The 19,481-nt window shown below is 39.9% G+C and overlaps 1 protein-coding gene across 1 annotated transcript in view; it reads left to right on the top strand.

The window, feature by feature from the left end:
* Window positions 1-18,873, top strand: part of LOC113160168 (dedicator of cytokinesis protein 2) — a 77,829-nt gene extending 58,956 nt beyond the window's left edge. The window contains exons 27-51 of the mRNA XM_026357248.1: window positions 4,124-4,222; window positions 4,402-4,496; window positions 5,675-5,753; window positions 5,869-5,969; window positions 6,269-6,327; window positions 6,724-6,872; window positions 7,114-7,199; window positions 7,513-7,669; window positions 9,333-9,373; window positions 11,044-11,134; window positions 12,052-12,159; window positions 12,687-12,776; window positions 13,596-13,700; window positions 14,077-14,218; window positions 14,564-14,645; window positions 14,823-14,907; window positions 15,216-15,302; window positions 15,455-15,631; window positions 15,939-16,022; window positions 16,123-16,260; window positions 16,738-16,865; window positions 17,044-17,254; window positions 17,362-17,467; window positions 18,112-18,260; window positions 18,487-18,873. Of these exons, the coding sequence (XP_026213033.1) occupies window positions 4,124-4,222; window positions 4,402-4,496; window positions 5,675-5,753; window positions 5,869-5,969; window positions 6,269-6,327; window positions 6,724-6,872; window positions 7,114-7,199; window positions 7,513-7,669; window positions 9,333-9,373; window positions 11,044-11,134; window positions 12,052-12,159; window positions 12,687-12,776; window positions 13,596-13,700; window positions 14,077-14,218; window positions 14,564-14,645; window positions 14,823-14,907; window positions 15,216-15,302; window positions 15,455-15,631; window positions 15,939-16,022; window positions 16,123-16,260; window positions 16,738-16,865; window positions 17,044-17,254; window positions 17,362-17,467; window positions 18,112-18,260; window positions 18,487-18,549 (2,712 nt within the window). The 3' untranslated portion in view covers window positions 18,550-18,873. The remainder of the gene's footprint in view (window positions 1-4,123; window positions 4,223-4,401; window positions 4,497-5,674; window positions 5,754-5,868; window positions 5,970-6,268; window positions 6,328-6,723; window positions 6,873-7,113; window positions 7,200-7,512; window positions 7,670-9,332; window positions 9,374-11,043; window positions 11,135-12,051; window positions 12,160-12,686; window positions 12,777-13,595; window positions 13,701-14,076; window positions 14,219-14,563; window positions 14,646-14,822; window positions 14,908-15,215; window positions 15,303-15,454; window positions 15,632-15,938; window positions 16,023-16,122; window positions 16,261-16,737; window positions 16,866-17,043; window positions 17,255-17,361; window positions 17,468-18,111; window positions 18,261-18,486) is intronic.
* The last annotated feature ends 608 nt before the right edge of the window (window positions 18,874-19,481 follow it).

Below are 19,481 nucleotides of genomic sequence, written 5' to 3'. Positions count from 1 at the left end.
CACTGATCTGTTTTTTGAACAGTGAAAAAATGAACATGTTCCCATGAAGCTGGCACACAACAACTTTTATGCACCTTCACACAGTCCATCTCACTTTTTTACCCTCCTCTCTACTTCCGGTGGGAGTGGGGTTAGGATGTGTAATAGAGGCGGATGAGCACGTGTCTGCGATGGTACAATGAGGAGTGCTGCAGGCGTCCTGTGTTTTTTAGATTTTTGTTTTAAAAAAATGATGAAAAATCACAGATGAGAGCAGCATAATGACTTCCCACCTGGGGGCACACAACAAAAGTAGAAACAGATGAGAGGAGAAAAAAAGGAAAGACTAGTGAGGAAAGCACTGGCAAGATATGGACCTAAATGAAGTGCTGTGAAAGGCATCAGTGGGCCTGATAAGGAATAATTTCAATGGATGGCCGTTATCATACGCCCTGAACTTTAAATTGAAACTCTTATATGTTCATGTATTTGGTCCTATTTTGCTCCATGCATCACTTCTTGTGTGTTTGTTTATTTGCTAGTCCACAAAAGAGGCTGAAGGCCTTGGAGAATGGCAATTTAATAGGTGAGAACATACAAGTAAAGTCACTCCTATGTTCGCACGCTCTCTGTCCTAACAAATGTTGGTGCAGTTCAAATATTGCTGTGGTAGTTGCTTGACTTTATGACTCTGCCATATTTATGATACTTTATGTTGTAGCAGTTCCCAGGTTGTTAACTTGTCAGTGTTTTATTCACTGTTTTAATGACTGAAGGTGTTGTTGAAACATTCAGTGAGAGAACACGCTGCATAGTGTACCTAGTGGTACCTACCTCATAGATGAATCCAAGTTACAGTATTGATAAAAGTAAATAAGCTCTTGCAGCATTGGCACTGCAGTAATGCAATAACACTGTGATGAATGTATGAATGGATATTACTTTTTCCAAAAATACATTCAGGAGATCCTGTAGAGCCTGTTAAAAAATATGCTCATCAAAATGCCCAAGTAGAACATATTAAACACATTTTTCAACTAAAAAGAAATATATATATATTGAGTTTTTATTAAACAGCTAGAACCTTGTTTAACCTGCAAGTCACCAAAACCACACAGACTTTTCAGTGCTGATAACAGACAGACCAGGGGCCACTAAACCAGGCTCTGTCTTCTATATTCCTCTGACCTCTGGGTGTTCACTGGGTGAAAATTCATTAGTCCAATTTATGTTAGTATGTTACAGTATGTTACTTTATATGTATTTCTTCTGATTGCAATGCAATACTTTAAGACTCTAAGACTTTTTACATTTGTTGAGTTCGATTCTGCTGCCACAGTTATGGCAGCGTCACACTAGACATAAATCATTTAGAGGATGATATACTGTGAACGTTATCTGTATTCAAACTGCAGCTCCGGGTGTTGAACACTTTTGATTTCAATGACACCATGACCTTTTCTTGAGCACCACTCGGGGCACAAACTGTATATTTTCACTTCAGCTGCAGGTACGGGTATACAAATAGCGCAACAAACGCGTGCGTCGTTGGTTTCGTTTGTACAGTGGAGTTCTGGGTTTACAGCAAGGTCAAGTGTAGATTTATTTCATGTTGGTGAATTTTCACATAACTGTCATTTTGATGCAACTCTGAAATTAAAGCTGTTAAGACGTCATTAACGAGAGTGGCCAAAGTGAGAGAATGGATAAATAAATTTGGGGAAATTCTAGAAGGGAGGAGGTGGAGACAAATCCCAGACCTCGCCAGCATCTGTGTCCTGTTTTGTCAGTAATCTCCTCACTGTTGCGTAAGACCTTCGCCTCAACAAGCCCTGAGCTCCCTGTCTGTCACACACACACACACACACACACACACACACTGCAGTAGCTTTATTAATATACACAAGGTAAATATGCCTCCCATAGGTCCGTGCATGCGGTATTATAACATGAAAAGACATGAAACACATTTACATGTGAGTTTATTGTGAGAAGTTTGGCTCTTTAAGCATTTGTGTTTGTGTGTGTTTTAGAGGGTGTTAGAGAAGATTGAAAGCATAAGTCCTCAGAGAAGACCAATTACACCGAAGTAGGGCAATGTGACACGTGGCCTACATTTGAACACACAAACAAGTCAAACCGCTGTGGACATGATACCATAAAGTACTGAACTGCAGAGTACTTTTGGTTAGAGTGTGTGTGTTCTTAATCCCATTATGCAGCCCTCCTTAGTGAGGGTGACAGGGGAAAAGGAGCTACTAACTCTTGTCTGTTAGTGTGTGTGTGTGCGTCTCTGTGTGTGTTTATGCACCTGTGTTACCCTCAATATTAAGTTGACATAAAAATAAATGTAAATATAGATAATCAAAGATAAACTAAGTTGTACTCTCTCATTTTAATGTTACTGTACTTTGTTCCTTAGCCCTGTAGTAAATTGATATCTTGGCACTTGATGGGTGAGACATGTGATAGGAAGTGTAACAACAACAACAAACATACAAAACAAAATAACACACACACATGTAAGAACACAGAGTACTCCAAGCCCAGTTGGACGCTGATGTAATGACATTTTAGGTCAACCCAAAAACACTACTTAATTGTTTGTGTGTGTGTGTGTGTGTGTGTGTGTGTGCGTGCGTGCGTGATTTTATATTTGCTCAAACGTTACACGTATGTGACTGCAGAAAGAGTGTGTTTTCTTATTAGGATTCAGGCACGCACAGACACACACTGCCCATTTTAATCGCGTGGAAGCTGTCGCCACGTCCATCTCTCATCTTCTATTAGCCATCCATCATCTTTCAACTCTGTCTCATCGTTCCCTTATCTGCCACCAACTGAAGAGGATAATTTCACTCAAATCCTGGCTGCCAGGTTGAAAACTTCTGTGAATTATTTTTGCGAACAAAACAAAGTGAAAGTGGCTTTGGACCCTCTGGTTTTGTATTGATGTGATGTATATGCCTCATGGTTTATGGACAGCGCAAGAAACAAAAATCAGGCTGGCTGGTCCAAAAGAGGAGCTGGAAAACTGACAGAGGAAAGAAAAAGCCTGCTGTTTGTTTTCTGTTCTTTCTTACTTTTCTTCTTTTTATTGTGTCCGTTTTTTAGTGATGTTATTGGCTGTATTGAATATGCAAAGGGGAGAAAGCTAAATACATAATTAAGAAAGTTAATTACCAACCAGAGAAGTTACACCCACCTCAAAGATGGGATCTTAAGGCTGTGAAACATAATAATTCACTCTCATTTCCATGTCTGTTCACATCTGCTCAGTGCAGGTCCATGTTTGTCCTCTTGTGTTTTCTTCTCCTCTGGTGCTCTTTTCAGTGTCTTCTGCCTCTGGCTGTGAAAATGATGCTCTGAGCTTCCCATGGATTTTGCTCTTTAATCCAGCTCAGAATGTTTCTCTTAGCAGAAGTAGTTTTTACACACAGTAAAAACTCAAAACATGTTTGACAAATTATTTGTATCTGTCCTGATCTTACATGTGTCTCCTCTGTCTCCAGTCATAACGATGCTGGCTTCTTCTCTCTCACATCTTCTGTCTCAGTTTTTTTGCGTTACCTGTGTCTCTGAGAGTTTTTGTGTACTCACCTTGAGCCATACAGAGCTCAGTGCACATAATGAGTTAATATCTCATCAAAAAGTGCAACACTGAAAACTAGCAGTAAATATAGCACTGAAATAAAAGTCATAACTGTTACCTAGAGCAGTTCAAAATCTTACTGACTGAACTTTTTAACTTCTGTTTTGGTGTGATTTTATATTTTACAGCTTGTTTAAGTTGTTTTTAGCATGCTATGTCATTGCCATTACTGTTATAGAGAATATCAGACAACAGTAGATCACTAATCTAATCTGTATACAGCATCTTAAAAAAAACTATATCATGAAAAATACCTTTTCGCTGTTTTGACCTTTTGTTCCAGGTTATGCAGGCCCTGTGTGATTTCTCGTTGTTGTTGTTTTTTTTGTTTAATTCCCTGTAGGCAGCCTCAGATGTGCTGCATGAACAAATTACATTAAGGGATTTAAATATCTTTGGCTTTAGATTTGTTGCACTGAATTAAAGAGCAGCTGCACCGTCCCCGAAAGGTAATTGTGCATCTTTTTCTCTTTCCCTCTTTAACATCTATAGTCCAGAGTGGTCGCCTGCATGACAGCCATCCTCAGTGAGATGGACGATCATCACTATGCTAAATACATAGAAACCTTCGGAGGAACCACAGATCTAGTGGTAAGTTCATACATACTGTACACTCTGTGTAGACACATGTTCATGTTTAGATAAGATTCATGTAATAGAACAATACATTCTAACATAGATTCCATTTTTACTGCTAAGCTGTTTTCTGTATCAGCATCTGCTTTAATTAAATACACACAAATCCTTCTCATGTCCCCATTAAATTGCAGGACTTCCTGATGGAGTCCTTCCTACTTTTCAAGGACCTGATTGGGAAACATGTGTATCCCTCTGACTGGATGGCCATGATCATGGTACAGAACAGGTACTGTACTGAAGCCATACATAGACAGAGGATCTGAACCATCGACCTTTTAGTCTTAACTCTGCCTCTGTAACCTGTACAAGCCACAGCTACCCTAGTGTGACTTACTATTGGGCCCTTGAGGCTTGAATGCATACTTTAAAGGATGGTGCCTTTACACAAACCCACACAGGGAGACGTTATAGATAGTATAGGTGGGATCAAGGTTGCAATGATGAAAACAGCTGATGTGACAAATGTGTCTGTAGTGTGAGCTGCTGAAGTAAAGCCACTGGTGTATTTTTGTGATGCGAGCTAGAGGGAAGGCTAAAGCTGTGTCAGAGGAAGAGAAAAGGCAAACAGACAAAAGTGAAGGTGAGCTAGAGGAAAAGACAGGTTGATAAGGAGTCTGCACACTGGGGTTAGGGAAACGATGTGTAGATAGAGAGAGAAAATCCCTCTTAAAGGAGGGAATGGCAGTTAGCTCTGAATAACGATGATGGATAGATATTGTTGGAGCGTAAAAGAAATCGGGAGCAGGTTTTCTACTTAAGTTTAGAAATGCAAATAGTTTCAACCCATTGATATACCTGCACACAGTGTGTTAAGTCGCTGTTGTGATCTATCATTTTGACAGAAGGCTTGAATATGAAGCAATATTACAGTCTTGTCTGAAATAGCAGCATAAATCCACAGGTTAAAGCTATTGCCAAAATTTGAATAGTTTGATTAAAGGCAAATAGATTGCATTTGTAATCAGCGTCAGATTCTCTTTTAACTCATAGACAACTAACTTTAACCCCTTGAGCCCTGAAGTCCCCTAATTGAGGGGGTTTTGCAAACACAGTATGAAACGATGCACTAATCACTATGCGAGTTTTTGTGCTGTGTGCCATCTTTATTTACTCTTCACCAGCAACCCAAAGCTTGATATTTAGACATCCTAAGAAATCTTTTAAGTGTTTTCTTTTATTATGACACCAGAAGTATTCAAATAGACTTTGTAGTTGCAGAGATATACTCATTTTGAGACCTTGAGCCCCGGGGTTCAAGAGGTTTAAGGCTGCAACATTTAAACTGCTGCACGAGGAAGTAGTTTTTAGCAACATTATTTTCCACTGTACTTGCATTAATGAGTGTGAGTGTATACAATATGTGTTTATATATATGTACTTGTACTATGTGCTTCTGTCCGTTAGAGTGTTCCTGAGAGCCATCAATACTTACGCCGACACAATGAACCAAAAGTTCCTCAACAACGATGACTTTGAAGTACAGGTACCTGTGTTTGAGTGGGATTACAGTTTAAGTCGACAGTGTCTAGGTGTGTTCTTTTCCTGTGCTCATTATAATACGAATTTCTTTCTCAACATCTTGCTTCTCCTTTTCTTAGTTATGGAATAACTACTTCCACTTGGCGGTGGCGTTTATTACCCAGGAGTCTCTGCAGCTTCAGCATTTCTCGCCAACCAAGAGGAACAAGATTCTGGCCAAGTGAGAGAAGGGCTATATCAATTCCTTCCTAACCCTCTGATCTAGTGAAACACTTGCAGATTTCTGATCTATCTGTTTGCATTTACTGTTTACCCTCCCACTGCCCATTAAAACCGTGTGTTGCCTGCAGATACACGTTCAATTTAGTTCATTCTGGGATAGATTAGCACAACGTTATCTTTCCCACCGCGCTGTTCAGCTTCTGAAAGTGAAAATAATTGTATTGATCACAACATTGTTTCTAAACTTAGGGGCTGTTTTCTCTTTCTATCTGACTCTCTGTTACTTCTCTGTTTCAGATATGGAGATATGAGAAGACTCATCGGCTTTGCTATACGTGACATTTGGTACAAACTAGGTAATAAATGAAGGCCCTTCAGAATATGCAATCATGTGTGTTTACCCTCATAGCATATCTTTTCACTTGCACTTCGCCTCACAACACAAATTAGAGTGACTGGAATTTGTTTTCCATTCAGTGTGGTAACAAGGACTCTGAGTGTCTCACATATTACTCAGTGTATATGATTCACAGCATTACTTTGTACTCGGAGATAGGAAGCAGAGTTCAAAGTCTTTTTTGCAAAAGAAAACACTTCTTGAATTGGAATGTTTTGGTGGTCAGAAACCTGTGAAGCTGACCTGAGGGCAAAAGTCAAAACAGGTGGTGAGCGTGGGGGGGAGGGGGGGTCAAAACTGTCTGATCTTGCCTGTCTCTTTTTTTTTATACCGTAGGTGTGTTTGTATCTTTCAGGCAGTCATAAGATCTGTTTCATCCCTGGCATGGTGGGTCCCATTCTGGAGATGACTTTGATCCCTGATGAGGAGTTGAGACGGGCAACCATTCCCATCTTTTTTGATATGATCACCTGTGAACATTCACATTCTGGGAACTTCCAAAAGGTAATGATGTACAGAACATAGTGAGTACTTAAACATATAACCTCAAGGAGGGACATAACATTTCCATACTTGCACAGAAACACACACACACACACACACGCTGAGCTCTCCATCTAGTTAAAGAGACACCTTAATTATGCCTGCATAATTGATTTCTTCTTCTATTCCTCTTCTAATTTGCTTCCTCCTCTCCCTTTTGTCCCTCACTTTGCTTCCTTCTCGTCTCTCTCTACTTCTGCAGTTTGAGAATGAGATCATTCTGAAGTTGGACCATGAGGTGGAGGGTGGAGGAGGTGACGAGAGATACATGCAACTACTGGAGACCATGTAGGCCTGAATATTAAGATATATCACGTCTACATAGTCAGTAATATATGAAAAATACAGTCAAATAATTACAGTAGTTAAACTGCTTCTGCAAGAAATGGTATTGTGGTATGAAAACAGTTAAATTCAAATCCATCATGTCTTTGCTTTTGCCCTCACACATAACTTATAAGCAGGAATTTCCTGCTAAACTTCAAGAGTTCACAAGTGTTAGTGGTTCCATGGCAATACATTCACAAAATGTAAAGACTGAACATCCAGGCAGACTCCTCTCAGACATCTCTGATGATTAACTTGGATGATTGTTCGCCAGCCTGCTGGACTGCGCTGCCGAGAAACCCACGCTGAGGCCACAGGTGCAGCATTTTGTCGCCTTGGTGAAAGGGCTCCTCATCCGTCTCCTTGACTACCGCACCGTGATGAGCGATGACAGCCGCAACAACCGCATGAGCTGCACTGTCAATCTTCTGGTGAGTCCCACCTTTTTTTGGAAATACACCACTTAGCTGGCTGAGTTGTCTTTCCCGTGTCCTTTAAACTCCGGGAGACTCAATCAGCCTCTCCACAGCAAAGGTGTTCTAGTAGACTTTAGAAGTTAGTTGGAGCCGATGTGGACACTGGACAAAGTAGGAAGTTGAATCCAAGGATTTCACCATACTGCTGTGAGCCTTTCCTCCATGAGAATTTCATCATTTTTTGTTTTCTTCATGTTTCATTGATGCTCACTAAATCTTTAAAAATCTCCCACATGTTGTGAATCTGGCTGACATCACCATGGATTTGCATTTATTGACACTAACCTTGTGATTCATGAGCTGTACTTTGTGGTTGTAGCATTGAATCCCACAGCAACAAAAGAGTGTTCTCATAAAAGGATACAAACGAAAACACACACACACACTCATCAATAAACTTATTATTGATTGAAAGATTACTGTCGGAAAAACTAGCAAGTACGTTTGTTCTGGACAGCCCTTAATCAATAATCTCATTCACACCAAAAGAACCACAACTCCTGAAGAGTTTATTATAAAACACTGATTTTATGTCTTGGCTTTTATGCCAAGGTCTTTGTATTTCTATTCCACGTGTTATTTGTGGGCTGATTGATTTAAAGGAAAAGATTAATCTCTGTATCTAGTCTCTAACTGTTTGCAGAGGGTTGCATCAGCTTCTGTCTGTTCCACATCCTTTTTCTTATGTGATCTCTTAATCAGATTCTTCTCCACAGTATTCTCAAGTTTAGTAATGGATCCCATTTATTCAGCACATGATCATCTCCATATCATATTAAACTCTACCTCTAAAATTCTTGTTTTGTTTTGATCATATTTATTTAAAGTCTTTCCTCGAATTTAAATTTTAAAATGACGACATTTCTGTGACGCTAACGATCTGAGGATGGATTCATGATAAATGGACGTGAATCTGTTTATATCTTATTTTCTCCCAGAAGAGGTGAGAGCTGCTGGCACATGGCAGATGTGTTTAGCTTGTAGTTGTAGCTTGTGCCCATTATCTATTCTCTCTCATTTGTTTAGCTAGCTGAGAAATCTTCTCTGCAGACTAGCACAGTTGTATATAATGTTCTACTGTGGTTCTACTGTAGACTGTGTATATTACACAGTAAAACTGCAATTAAAAAACATCAGACCATAAAGTAGATGAGCAGCCTCCAGCAAGCAATTGTCTGACAGAAGTTAAGATGCACTGATGCATACAATGATGTATCAGTCCTATAAGTATTTAAAGAGTGCAGATATAAATATGCATACAGTGTGCTGTGGCTTCACAGCGAATCTCATATTGTGCCTGTACTATTGTGTCTTCTGGCTTGTGGTGGTGGTGAGTTGGGGTTACGCCAGTTCATATCACTTTGCTCTCTGAAGATGTCATTAAACTTGATTAAAATGGGAGTTTGTGCTGCTTCACTAACAAATGTGCAAGCACACAACCCCACACATTGAAACGGGCAATTTGAAGTACACAGTATAACACACACTATGCACACAAACTGTACAGGTATATAATGGACTGTAGCCACGTCTAAATAAAAAATGAGTCAGTCTCACATGCAACTGAAAGCACACACGTAGACTCACACTAACCCATCCCCTCTTTTCTATTTTGCAGAACTTTTACAAGGACATCAATCGTGAAGGAATGTATATCAGGTATTTGACATAATACAGTACACTTTGTATGTGTTTTATGTACATGCGTATGTGTGTCTGAATGCGCATGGATGTGTGAGAGTGTATTTGTGGCTCCATAATCTGACAAGGGATTATATGAGTCCCACTGAATTAATGTCAAAATCCACAGGATCAGCTCTTGGTCTGACTGGAGGGAGAACAGAGAGAAAGAGACACATGATGGTTGTGAGGGAGAGAGAGGTGGAAAGACAGAGGAAGACAGAATGATAGCAGGGAAGAGAGAGAGAGCATACGGATCCTGTGAGGTCCCACGATGCACTTCTGCAGTGACTTTTACTGTAGACATAATCAGTTTTTAGTATGTGTGAATGTGAGCTCAACTCTGTGGTTGATTAGTTGCCTCTGTCTGTCCTGTGGTGAACACGGTAGCATTTGACCGGATTGCTACTATGTGTTAGCAAGCAAATAGAGAATTGAATGCAAACACACGTTTAAATACGGTGTGTGTAAAATAATAAGTCAAAATGTTATCGCACGCTTATACAACAATGTAGCTTTATTACTGCAGGCCATGCATGAATAATAAAAGCCAGTACTAATTATGTTGTGGCCCATGGTATGAATTATACAATATTAAATTTGGAGCTTAATTGCTCATATTTAAATTGAAGGTGATAGTTAACAACAGATTTGAGCATTACTATTGAATGTTACCCTTATCTTAAATGGAATCTGCCATTTGTAGAAGGTTAATACTTATTAAGCTTTATTATTCTCGATATTGACTCAGAAAATTTTATTTGCATAGCACACGATTCACAATACTAAATTTACTTTGACAGTGTTGAGAGTTGCTCATTCAGGACTCTGCATCATTATAACAGAATAAAGTAAAGTATCCATGTAGTAAATCACTGCACTGCACTGCAGTGCTTTAATTCAGTGACTATTCAATTAAATTAAATGACAACTCCCTAAATAGTGAAAGTTAAGTCAAACAAAAAAAAAACTATTGTGGGAAGCGTGGGAAGGACTGAATGTTTGCCTTTTGTTGATTAACAGTCAACACCATCTGACTTGTGCAACTAACACAACAAGCAAACAGTAGCTCCTGCCAAAAAAGTGTGTATAGACAATAGTAGAAGAACATGGCATGAGTTGAAAATTAGAAAAGAAGACAATTCAACATTTAGAGAGACAGACAATTGCTTATTTAAAACATCTTGACAGTACTTGATTCTGCTTTGTCATCAGTGCCTCTGCAAAAAAAAAACAAAAGATTGAAATCTGGCAAAATGTTTTCAGGGCAGTGAAAAATAGATCAAGAAAATGGTCTAAACTAAAAAAGGAAGTTGTTTCAATGCAACCCAGAGTTCCCTCATTCCTCCTTGGTAAGCCTATAAAACATTTATGGGCTATAAACATCTGTTAGTCCATTCAAAGACACATACCGAATCTTCCTTTTGTGTGTATGCATGTGTTTGCCCTTCAATGACCTTTCTATCTTGTGTACATATGTGAAGGTATGTCCGAATGTTTATGAGCCCGAGATGCTGACACACTTGTGATTTATATGCGTGCTTCATTTGTGGGTCCTTAAGTTGCCTAACAGTGGCATCTAGTGGAGTAATGCATATTTAGCATATCGAATTAGTTTGACCTCTCCTGACTGCATGTCTTGTGCTCAGGTACCTTTACAAGCTGAGAGACCTTCACTTGGAGGGTGAAAACTACACAGAAGCTGCCTACACACTCCTGCTCCACTCTCGTCTGCTGAAGGTAGGACACACACACACACACACTTGCACATTTAAAGAGGTATTTTGTCATTTAATGCCGGTATCCAGTGCCTTTCTCTGCCTAATCACTACTCTGCCTGCCATGAGTGAGACCGTTTTTTATTAGTTGATGAATGACCGCTTCATCGCTGTCCTCTAAATGATGACGCTCCGAGGTTAGTTTATGGCATGGCTTCGGCCACCGCTGCTGGATCGCTGCTGTGATTGATGCAGTGTATGTGTGCGTGTGTGTGTGTGTGTGTGTGTGTGTGTCTGTGCATGCATCTGGGTGTGTTTGACCTCTTTTGTCTCTTCATCTCTTTTATGGAACACTTACAGGCTCGCAGAGAGGGGCAGAGTAAAGGGGCATCTCTCGCTCCCACTTCCCTCCTCTCTCTGTGTGAGAACCATTACATCAGAGCAGTTAAACTCTGTAATGTTTTTTATAATCTCTATTCCTCTCCGGTGTCAGTCCTGTCGTACCTTTTTCACATAATTGGAAAGCGAGGGCTGTAGCACACAGCACGCTCTGTCCAAGATCTTCACCCTCTTAAGCAGAAGATTTAGAGATCATTAAGTACATTAAGTTCTGTTTACTTTCTCAATTAATTTATGTTTAATTTATGTAATGGAAGACAAATTATTGTCTCACTTATACTGTATAATGTATGAGCAGTGTGCTGCCGTTTTTCTACACTGCCCACTTAGGACTAATACTGATTTATCACAGCAAAGAAACTCTCCCCTCTTGTTTTATAACATAATCATTATTAAGACAGCAAAAATCACAGTTGGTCCCAACTAGAACTTTTCTTATTCTGTTTCAGCAAATGAAATGATACATATCTCCACACGTAGCTTCAGGTCTTGGTCCTTCTCTTCACATTTCACATGTCTCTGTTCTTGTCTCCATCCCAGTGGTCAGATGACATGTGTAGCCAATTTGAGTTCCATGGCTCCCAAACCCAGCGACAGCTCAAAGAAACGCTCTACGACACAATTATCGACTACTTCGACAAGGGCAAGGTCAGCGTTGTTTGAGTCTGCTTCATGCTTCTCATGCTCTTCGTAGAAAAATATGATCATTTGAAAAACATTGGAGAAACTTTGACCTTTTTAAATGATGATTTTCTGCACCAGTTTTACAAATAGTTTTACTATTGTTAATGTTCTTTGTTTTGTGTTTTTTACTTTGGAGTAAGCAAAATCCAAAAACCCATAAAATGAAAATTCAATGCAGACTTTTATTTTGGAAAAGGTTTCTTTCCTTTTTCTGTCTATCTACACATTCAGCACCTTTTAAGGATGAGACAGTGTAGCAGTCATGCAGTCCTAGCCTTTGTCACATTGATTTTGTATTCTCCATGTGTGCTTTTGTTCTTTGACTGCAGTGATAGAGACATTTTCCTCGACACTGCAGAGACGTGAAAACTGAGATTTTCACAAAATGAATTCCCACCACGACAGCTGCTGCAGGTTAATTAGCAGATGGTGTAATGAAGGGCACTCATGTTTGCTTCTGTGTGTGTGTGTGTGTGTGTGTGTGTGTTTAGATGTGGGAAGAGGCCATCACTCTGTGTAAGGAACTGGCTGAACAGTACGAAAATGAGATCTTTGACTACGAGTTACTCAGCAGGAGACTGGTAATGACCTCAGAGCTTCATATCTTCATATATACTCATGATCTTGATGATGATATTTTTTTCTGAAATGCCTTTGTTAATGTTCTTGGGTTTAAGGCGTTGTTTGAAGGAAAGAACATGAATTAAAACTAAATCTAGGCCAATTATAAAGCAGCCAGTCTAAGCAAAGAGTAACATTTTGTTAAAATCTGATTTTAGTTTCCACATCACATTACTTATCAGCACTATCAAACATTCAAATGATGCAGCACAACCATTCATCCATGTTTAAAAATTTATACTTTCTTGACATTTCAGATTTTCCTTTTAAATTGATCTTTTTTTGAACAACTCTTTATTGAGCTGCTAAAATTACCATATGGCCCTAAAAGCGTAATCCCTCATTGTCAATCATCATCAACTTTGCACTTTGTCCCCTCTGTTCCTCTTGAAACCACAGAGGAAGTGAGTCCCTCCACGCCCAAAAGTCTAACTTGTAGTTTAGCACCACGTCCTCTTCTGTCTCCCCTTAACTCTCCCCACAGAGATTTTCTGAAATATTTTCCACCAAATGGAAAAATCTCTCTCACTCTTTATATGACTACAGCGACTCTCTTGGCTAATGTGTAATTTATGTGGTTTTATAGATGACAGTTATTGCCCATGGATGGCGTGCACTTTATTTTATTTTCTACATCTATCACCTTCAAAGGCCCGCATTTTGCTGAGGGTAGCTTTGTCACTGGCACAAGCTGAATAAAACTGCTACCACTGCAGACAGTCTACGTCTGAAGCTCTCCCCTGAACGCACCCTCTGTCTCTTCCTTTGTTTCTCTGCAGGAAAAACAAGCCAAGTTCTACGAGAACATTATGAAGATCTTGAGACCTAAGCCAGACTACTTTGCAGTGGGCTTCTATGGACAGGGCTACCCTCCATTCCTCAGGGTTTGTGTTTATATCACAGTTTAGTCAGGGAAATATTTATATTAAATTATATTTGTAAGTTTCGTAGATTAGCAGCACATAAGTGGTGTAGTAGGAGTAGTTTCTTGAACAAATGGGTCAAAAGTTCTTCTCCATTGTAAGCAGTGAAACTCAGCTATTATAAACTGCAGCCGTGGGCATGTTTCTAACAGCACCTGCTAGATAGGTAGACTAGACTTTTTCTTTACTGTCCTCTCACTGTGTAGACAGTAGGAAATAAATGTTACTCTAAAAATTACAGGATAGTTCAGCACATTTATATTTATAATATATTTATTTATATTTAATAGTGCTTTCATTTGTGTTATTAACATTAGTTCATGTCCCATGGCTTCAGAATAAGGTCTTTATCCATCGGGGTAAGGAGTACGAACGCAGAGAGGACTTTCAGAACCAGCTGACGAGCCAGTTCCCCAGTTCTGTGCGTCTCAACACGACCACCATGCCAGGGGACGACATCAAGAACTCTCCACTTCAGTGTATCCTTCAAGCACACTAGTATAAACATTTGCAATCTTTTATACACAGTAATAGAATTAACAAGCATTTCAGTCTGGAAACAACTCTGAAAGTAAATGATAAAATCAATCTAGTGTTTTCTGAAAAATATCCGGGGACTTTATACCAACAAACACAAGAAAAATGTGTCGATAGACATCAGATCTACTTGTATTGCTGTACATCTATTCATCCAGACAGTTTTAGACTTAATTTAAATTCAATTAAGTGTACTTTCATGGTGTATCTCTGTATATTAACCCCCAACTGCTGGAGGCTGAACATACTGTTCCGATACTGTTTTATTCCTGAGTGATCTGAACCAGATATCCAGTGTTTCACGGTGCAGCCAGTCCTCGAAATCCCACCTCGCCTGAAGAACAAGCCTGTCCCTGACCAAATTATCAAGTCAGTGCTGTTCAACTCATCCTATTTTTACATAGTAACAAGTTAATGTAAATAATAAAATATAAAACTAACACTGGTAAAGGGCAGTTGTGAAAATGTCCCATTTCCCTCTTTCGTAAATGATTTCTTTCCTTTGTTTGACTTAAACCTCTGTCTCGATTTTCTTGATCAATGTAGCTTCTACAAGTCCAACTACGTGCAGCGTTTTCACTATTCCAGACCTGTGAGGAAAGGACCTGTGGACCCAAACAATGAGTTTGCTGTGAGTTACATTTTCTTGGTTTAAAAGATTTATGACCACTGGGACTATGGAAACATTTCACAAGGTGTTGTCGCCTTGCACTGTGACCAGACTGGAGAAATGAGTTCCTGTTCTAGAAAATAATACGGTAACAGGTTGAAATATAATTATATGATAAGACTTATGTTTTAAGATTTCAGAGCACCTGAGATCTAACATCAGATTCCTGTATTACTATAGTGTAAAACCATATTACAAAATGTGGTATCATGATATGAGTGTTCACAAGTGGCAGGCATGAATCTAATTTTTATGTGTTTTTGTTTCAGTCCATGTGGATTGAACGCACAACCTTCACCACTGTGTATAAGCTGCCAGGGATCCTGCGCTGGTTTGAAGCTACTGACATGAAACATGTAAGTCTGTATTGCAAGTTTTTATTCCATGTTCGATTTGTATGTTTGCTGTGAGCTATTTCCTCCAGTGTAATGTTTTCTTTTTCTTTCACTCACATCCTTTCCTCTTTCCTCTCTCCATTCCTCTGCTCTTTTTGCTTCTCTCTCCCCAGACAACCTTGTCTCCATTGGAGAACGCCATAGAGACCATGGAGTCCACCAATGAGAAGATTTTGACCATGATTAACCAATACCAGGCTGACTTGAGCCTTCCCATCAACCCGCTCTCCATGCTGCTCAATGGCATTGTGGACCCCGCAGTTATGGGTGGCTTTGCCAAGTATGAAAAGGTAAACTAGAACATAAACAAGTAATTCTAAATTAGCTACAGTATTTTATCTGTATCTAGTGTGTGTTACAACCAATTTGCACTTACTACTGAAGCTACATTAATTTATTTTAATAATTTCAATTCCTGCAGCCCAAATGACCTTAAATGTAGTGAACTTATTACAGTCTGGTTTACTCATGCCTCAAAATATTAGTATTCATCCTCAAACCCTATAATATCCAGCACAAGAGGAGATCAGTGTGCTTTGGAAGTACACATGCACTGGAAAAGCCAATCATTAAATGAGTTTTCATTATTTTCCTCAGGCGTTCTTTACTGAGGAATACACTCAGCAGCACCCAGAGGACAGAGATAAATTGGTGCGCCTCAAAGACCTCATTGCCTGGCAGGTACTGAACATACTAACACATATTCCCCAATACAGTTACACACCACCAGTCGCGCTACCCCTATGTTGCCATTCTGACACCGTGATATTCATATTTATAGATCCCATTACTAGGTGGTGGAATCTCTCTCCACGGGAAGAGGGTGACCGATGACCTGCGTCCGTTTCACGAGCGCATGGAGGAGTGTTTCAAACAGCTGAAGAAGAAAGTGGAGAAGGAGTATGGCGTGAGAGAGCTGGTAAGAACTGTGAAAAAGTGGGAGAGAGAGACAGAGAAGAGAGTAAAAGTGGGAGAATAAGGGATCTTTTACTCAAACATGATGTTTCTTTGTAATTCAAATATGTTCTTTTCAGCAGGACTTACTGTGGTAGAGCTGCACTAATTAAGCTGCATGAGAGCTGACCCGGGCGAATTTTAAAGATCAAAGTATTCACAAAAGCCTCTGAATAGAGCATTGATATGGGATTTGTACCTTTAAATTTTTCTACAACAAGAACGGGATTTGGATGGACTAGAGCTAAATGCAGTCATTAGCTAGTAAATGGGCTCTGCCGTTTAGGAGAGATTAAACTAAGGATGAGTAGAAGTGATGATACACTGCTCTCAAGAGTAACTTCACTGTCTTTTGCTCTTGCATTCTTTGATGACATGCAAATGATTTGTTCCACCGGCACCGTGCTGTTGTTAAATTCTGTCTCGCGCCTCCTCTCCCCAGCCGGATTTGGATGAGAGGAAGTCTACTCGTCCTCGCTCCATGCTGCGCTCCTTCCGTCAGTCAATCATCTCGATCTCCTCAATGCAGGGATCTGAATGTGGCACTCCGACCAAGTGCCATGCAGACAGGTAACAACATACTCATGTGTTGACAGATGAACTTTTAACTTTAAAAATTTAGTGCATATTTCTTGTACTGTAGATTATATTGTGATGGAATTATGTCCTTAATTGTGGCTTAAACATACACACATACATCTGAAATTGTGAAAAATGTTCTGCTCACACTACTCCTGCCTCTTTCCAGAGATGGCCCCCCTGAGTCACCAGTCTCATGGACCTCCACGACACTCCCGCGCTCCAGTGGCAGCGTGAGTACAAGCGCAGTGGAGGAGGCGGTGGTGACAGTGGGCGATGCAGAGGTCAGACTGAGGAAGAGTAAGAAGAAGAAGAAGAGGAGCAGCATGATCTTCATCACAGAGGAAAGAGAGAGGACCAGTACACTGGATTGCAAACGGGTAAGTACGCAGTTTACAGATGAGAGAAGATCAAATGCGAGGAGGTTTAAGTAAAACAGTGACAGTGAGCTTTTACTCAGTCTAGTCTAATCTCTGTCTCCCTCTAGCTGTCGAAGAAACAGGAGTTCCGCAGTGACACCAACTTGTCCGAGCCAAATCAGGGGAATGAACCGCTGACAAATGCCAACTCCAGGTCTTTGCCTGCCATCACAGGTGACAAATACACACAAATCCACCTGGTGCTGCTTAATGCACTGTAATTAAGTTCCATCTATAACACTGAACCTGAGAGATCCGAGAGAAATTGCAGTTTTTTTTTTTCTGCTCTGTTCTGGAAAGACACACACTGGCCCCTGACAGGTAAGTCCTTAGTAGTCGAGGTTGTGGTAAAAACAAATGGGCACGTTGGGGAACATGGCACTAATGGGCTGACCTAACACAGACTCTGATGTGAAGTGGCTAATTAGTGAATCAGTCACATTGATTGTAATTTTTCAGAAATGGGCAGCAAAACCATGCAGTTTATATTTCATTGTTTCAATTGCAACAGCGCATCGTGCTACAGTTTGCTGACGGTTCACTGGCATCCTGCCATGCTGGATCACACCAGCCGAGCCAGCACCGACTGTGGAGTTAATACTCTTCCTCTGATTAGCACGCCTGTCTACAGGCTGCACAGCCTCACTGAACACACATGCAGTGCCACTAGTGTTGCCAGAGCATAATGTTTATCAGCAGTCCAGCTGCAGGAGCACAATTAGTCACGAAGAATTGTCTGGCTCCAGAGAGAGGCAGCGGTTTTGTTGTAAGCTGATAATCAACGAGACACAACCACTAAATGCCCAGTTTGTCTGTAGGTCTGTCCTTAACAGTGGCGGGAGGTGCAGAGGAGGTGGACAGCCCCAGAGCCAGGAGGGACAGTAAGAGCATGTCTGTCTGTGGGACCTCTGATCGTACAGCAGACAGACGCTCAAAAGGTGTCATTAACCTCCTCTTCAAGTCAAAGGTGAGAGCAACAGCTTTAGTTCAGTCCCACAGAAAAACTTCAGGTTGATTGGATTCAGTATAAAGTAGTATGGAAGCTTTACTAATGTACGTATGTGTACATATGAGATTTAAACCTGCTGATATGGTTGTTTTTGTTTTGTTTTGTTTTTTTACATCACACCATCATTGACATATTTTATTCATATTTAAACCTAACAAAGAAATAACTTTTTGTTTTTCACCAGAGCTCCAAATGTGAGGATGCGAAGCACAGTGATCCAGCCAAAGACAGTAAAAATCATTTCTGAGATCCATTATTTTAATTTCTTATTTCCTTTACTGATTTATATACATGTGTTTACATAAATCAGCCAAGACCAAAATTATCCACCCACCCACTCACTCAGTCTGCCTGTCTGCCTGTTGCTGTTGCCTTAATATAATTGATTTCACCTATCAATAAAGGCTATTTTTGTGGAGTGACCTTTTTTTCCCAGTAATTCAAATGATTCACTGTGAAGCTAGATGCCATCTTATAGCTTTTCAATCAATTCTGCTTCTACAAGAATGAGCAAATACAAACCATCCTGCTGACATACCAGATTAAAAAGCTTCTTATTATACTGTTTTCAGCAATGTTGTGACTGACTGAAGTTAATGGGAAAATAATCATTTGATAAAGCACAAAGGTTACTTTGTCCTCCCAAAGGACATTCAACAGGAACATGCTGCCAAAAAAGCTTTGGCACTGATACAACAAACAAGAAAGTCTAATAAATTCAAATGTAGTTGGGAGCAATAAACTGTGAAGCCTATGTACAAGTGCTACAATATTTGTTGTGTTAACACAATGTACGTATGTATAAGCGGTGAGATACAACCAGCTAAAAACTGAGCTTTTAAGGTGTTGGGGCCAAGCAGGCTGTTTCTCCATGCTTCCTAACTTTGTACAATATGTAACGCACACGATGCAGCATCTGTTTTTATACACTCTCTTGGCCAAGTATAGTCTAGTCAAAAGTAAAAAGTAAAAGTACTGTTACTATATAAAAACAAGAGCTAAGTTAATTTCCAAAATGTGCATAATATAGCTAAGTACTTGTTAATGATTAAATTGGACTTGTTACTATCCACCTCGACCCTTGGACAAGACAGGGAAATAGCACCTTTCCTCAACTTTTGAACTGTTCATCTAAACCTGACACATAGAGAAAATCTTCTGATCTACTGTCAAGCTGCA

The sequence above is a fragment of the Anabas testudineus genome, chromosome 10, assembly GCF_900324465.2.
Source record: "Anabas testudineus chromosome 10, fAnaTes1.2, whole genome shotgun sequence".
Classification (NCBI taxonomy): Eukaryota; Metazoa; Chordata; class Actinopteri; order Anabantiformes; family Anabantidae; genus Anabas; species Anabas testudineus.
This window is presented reverse-complemented; position numbering and strand designations above follow the sequence as displayed.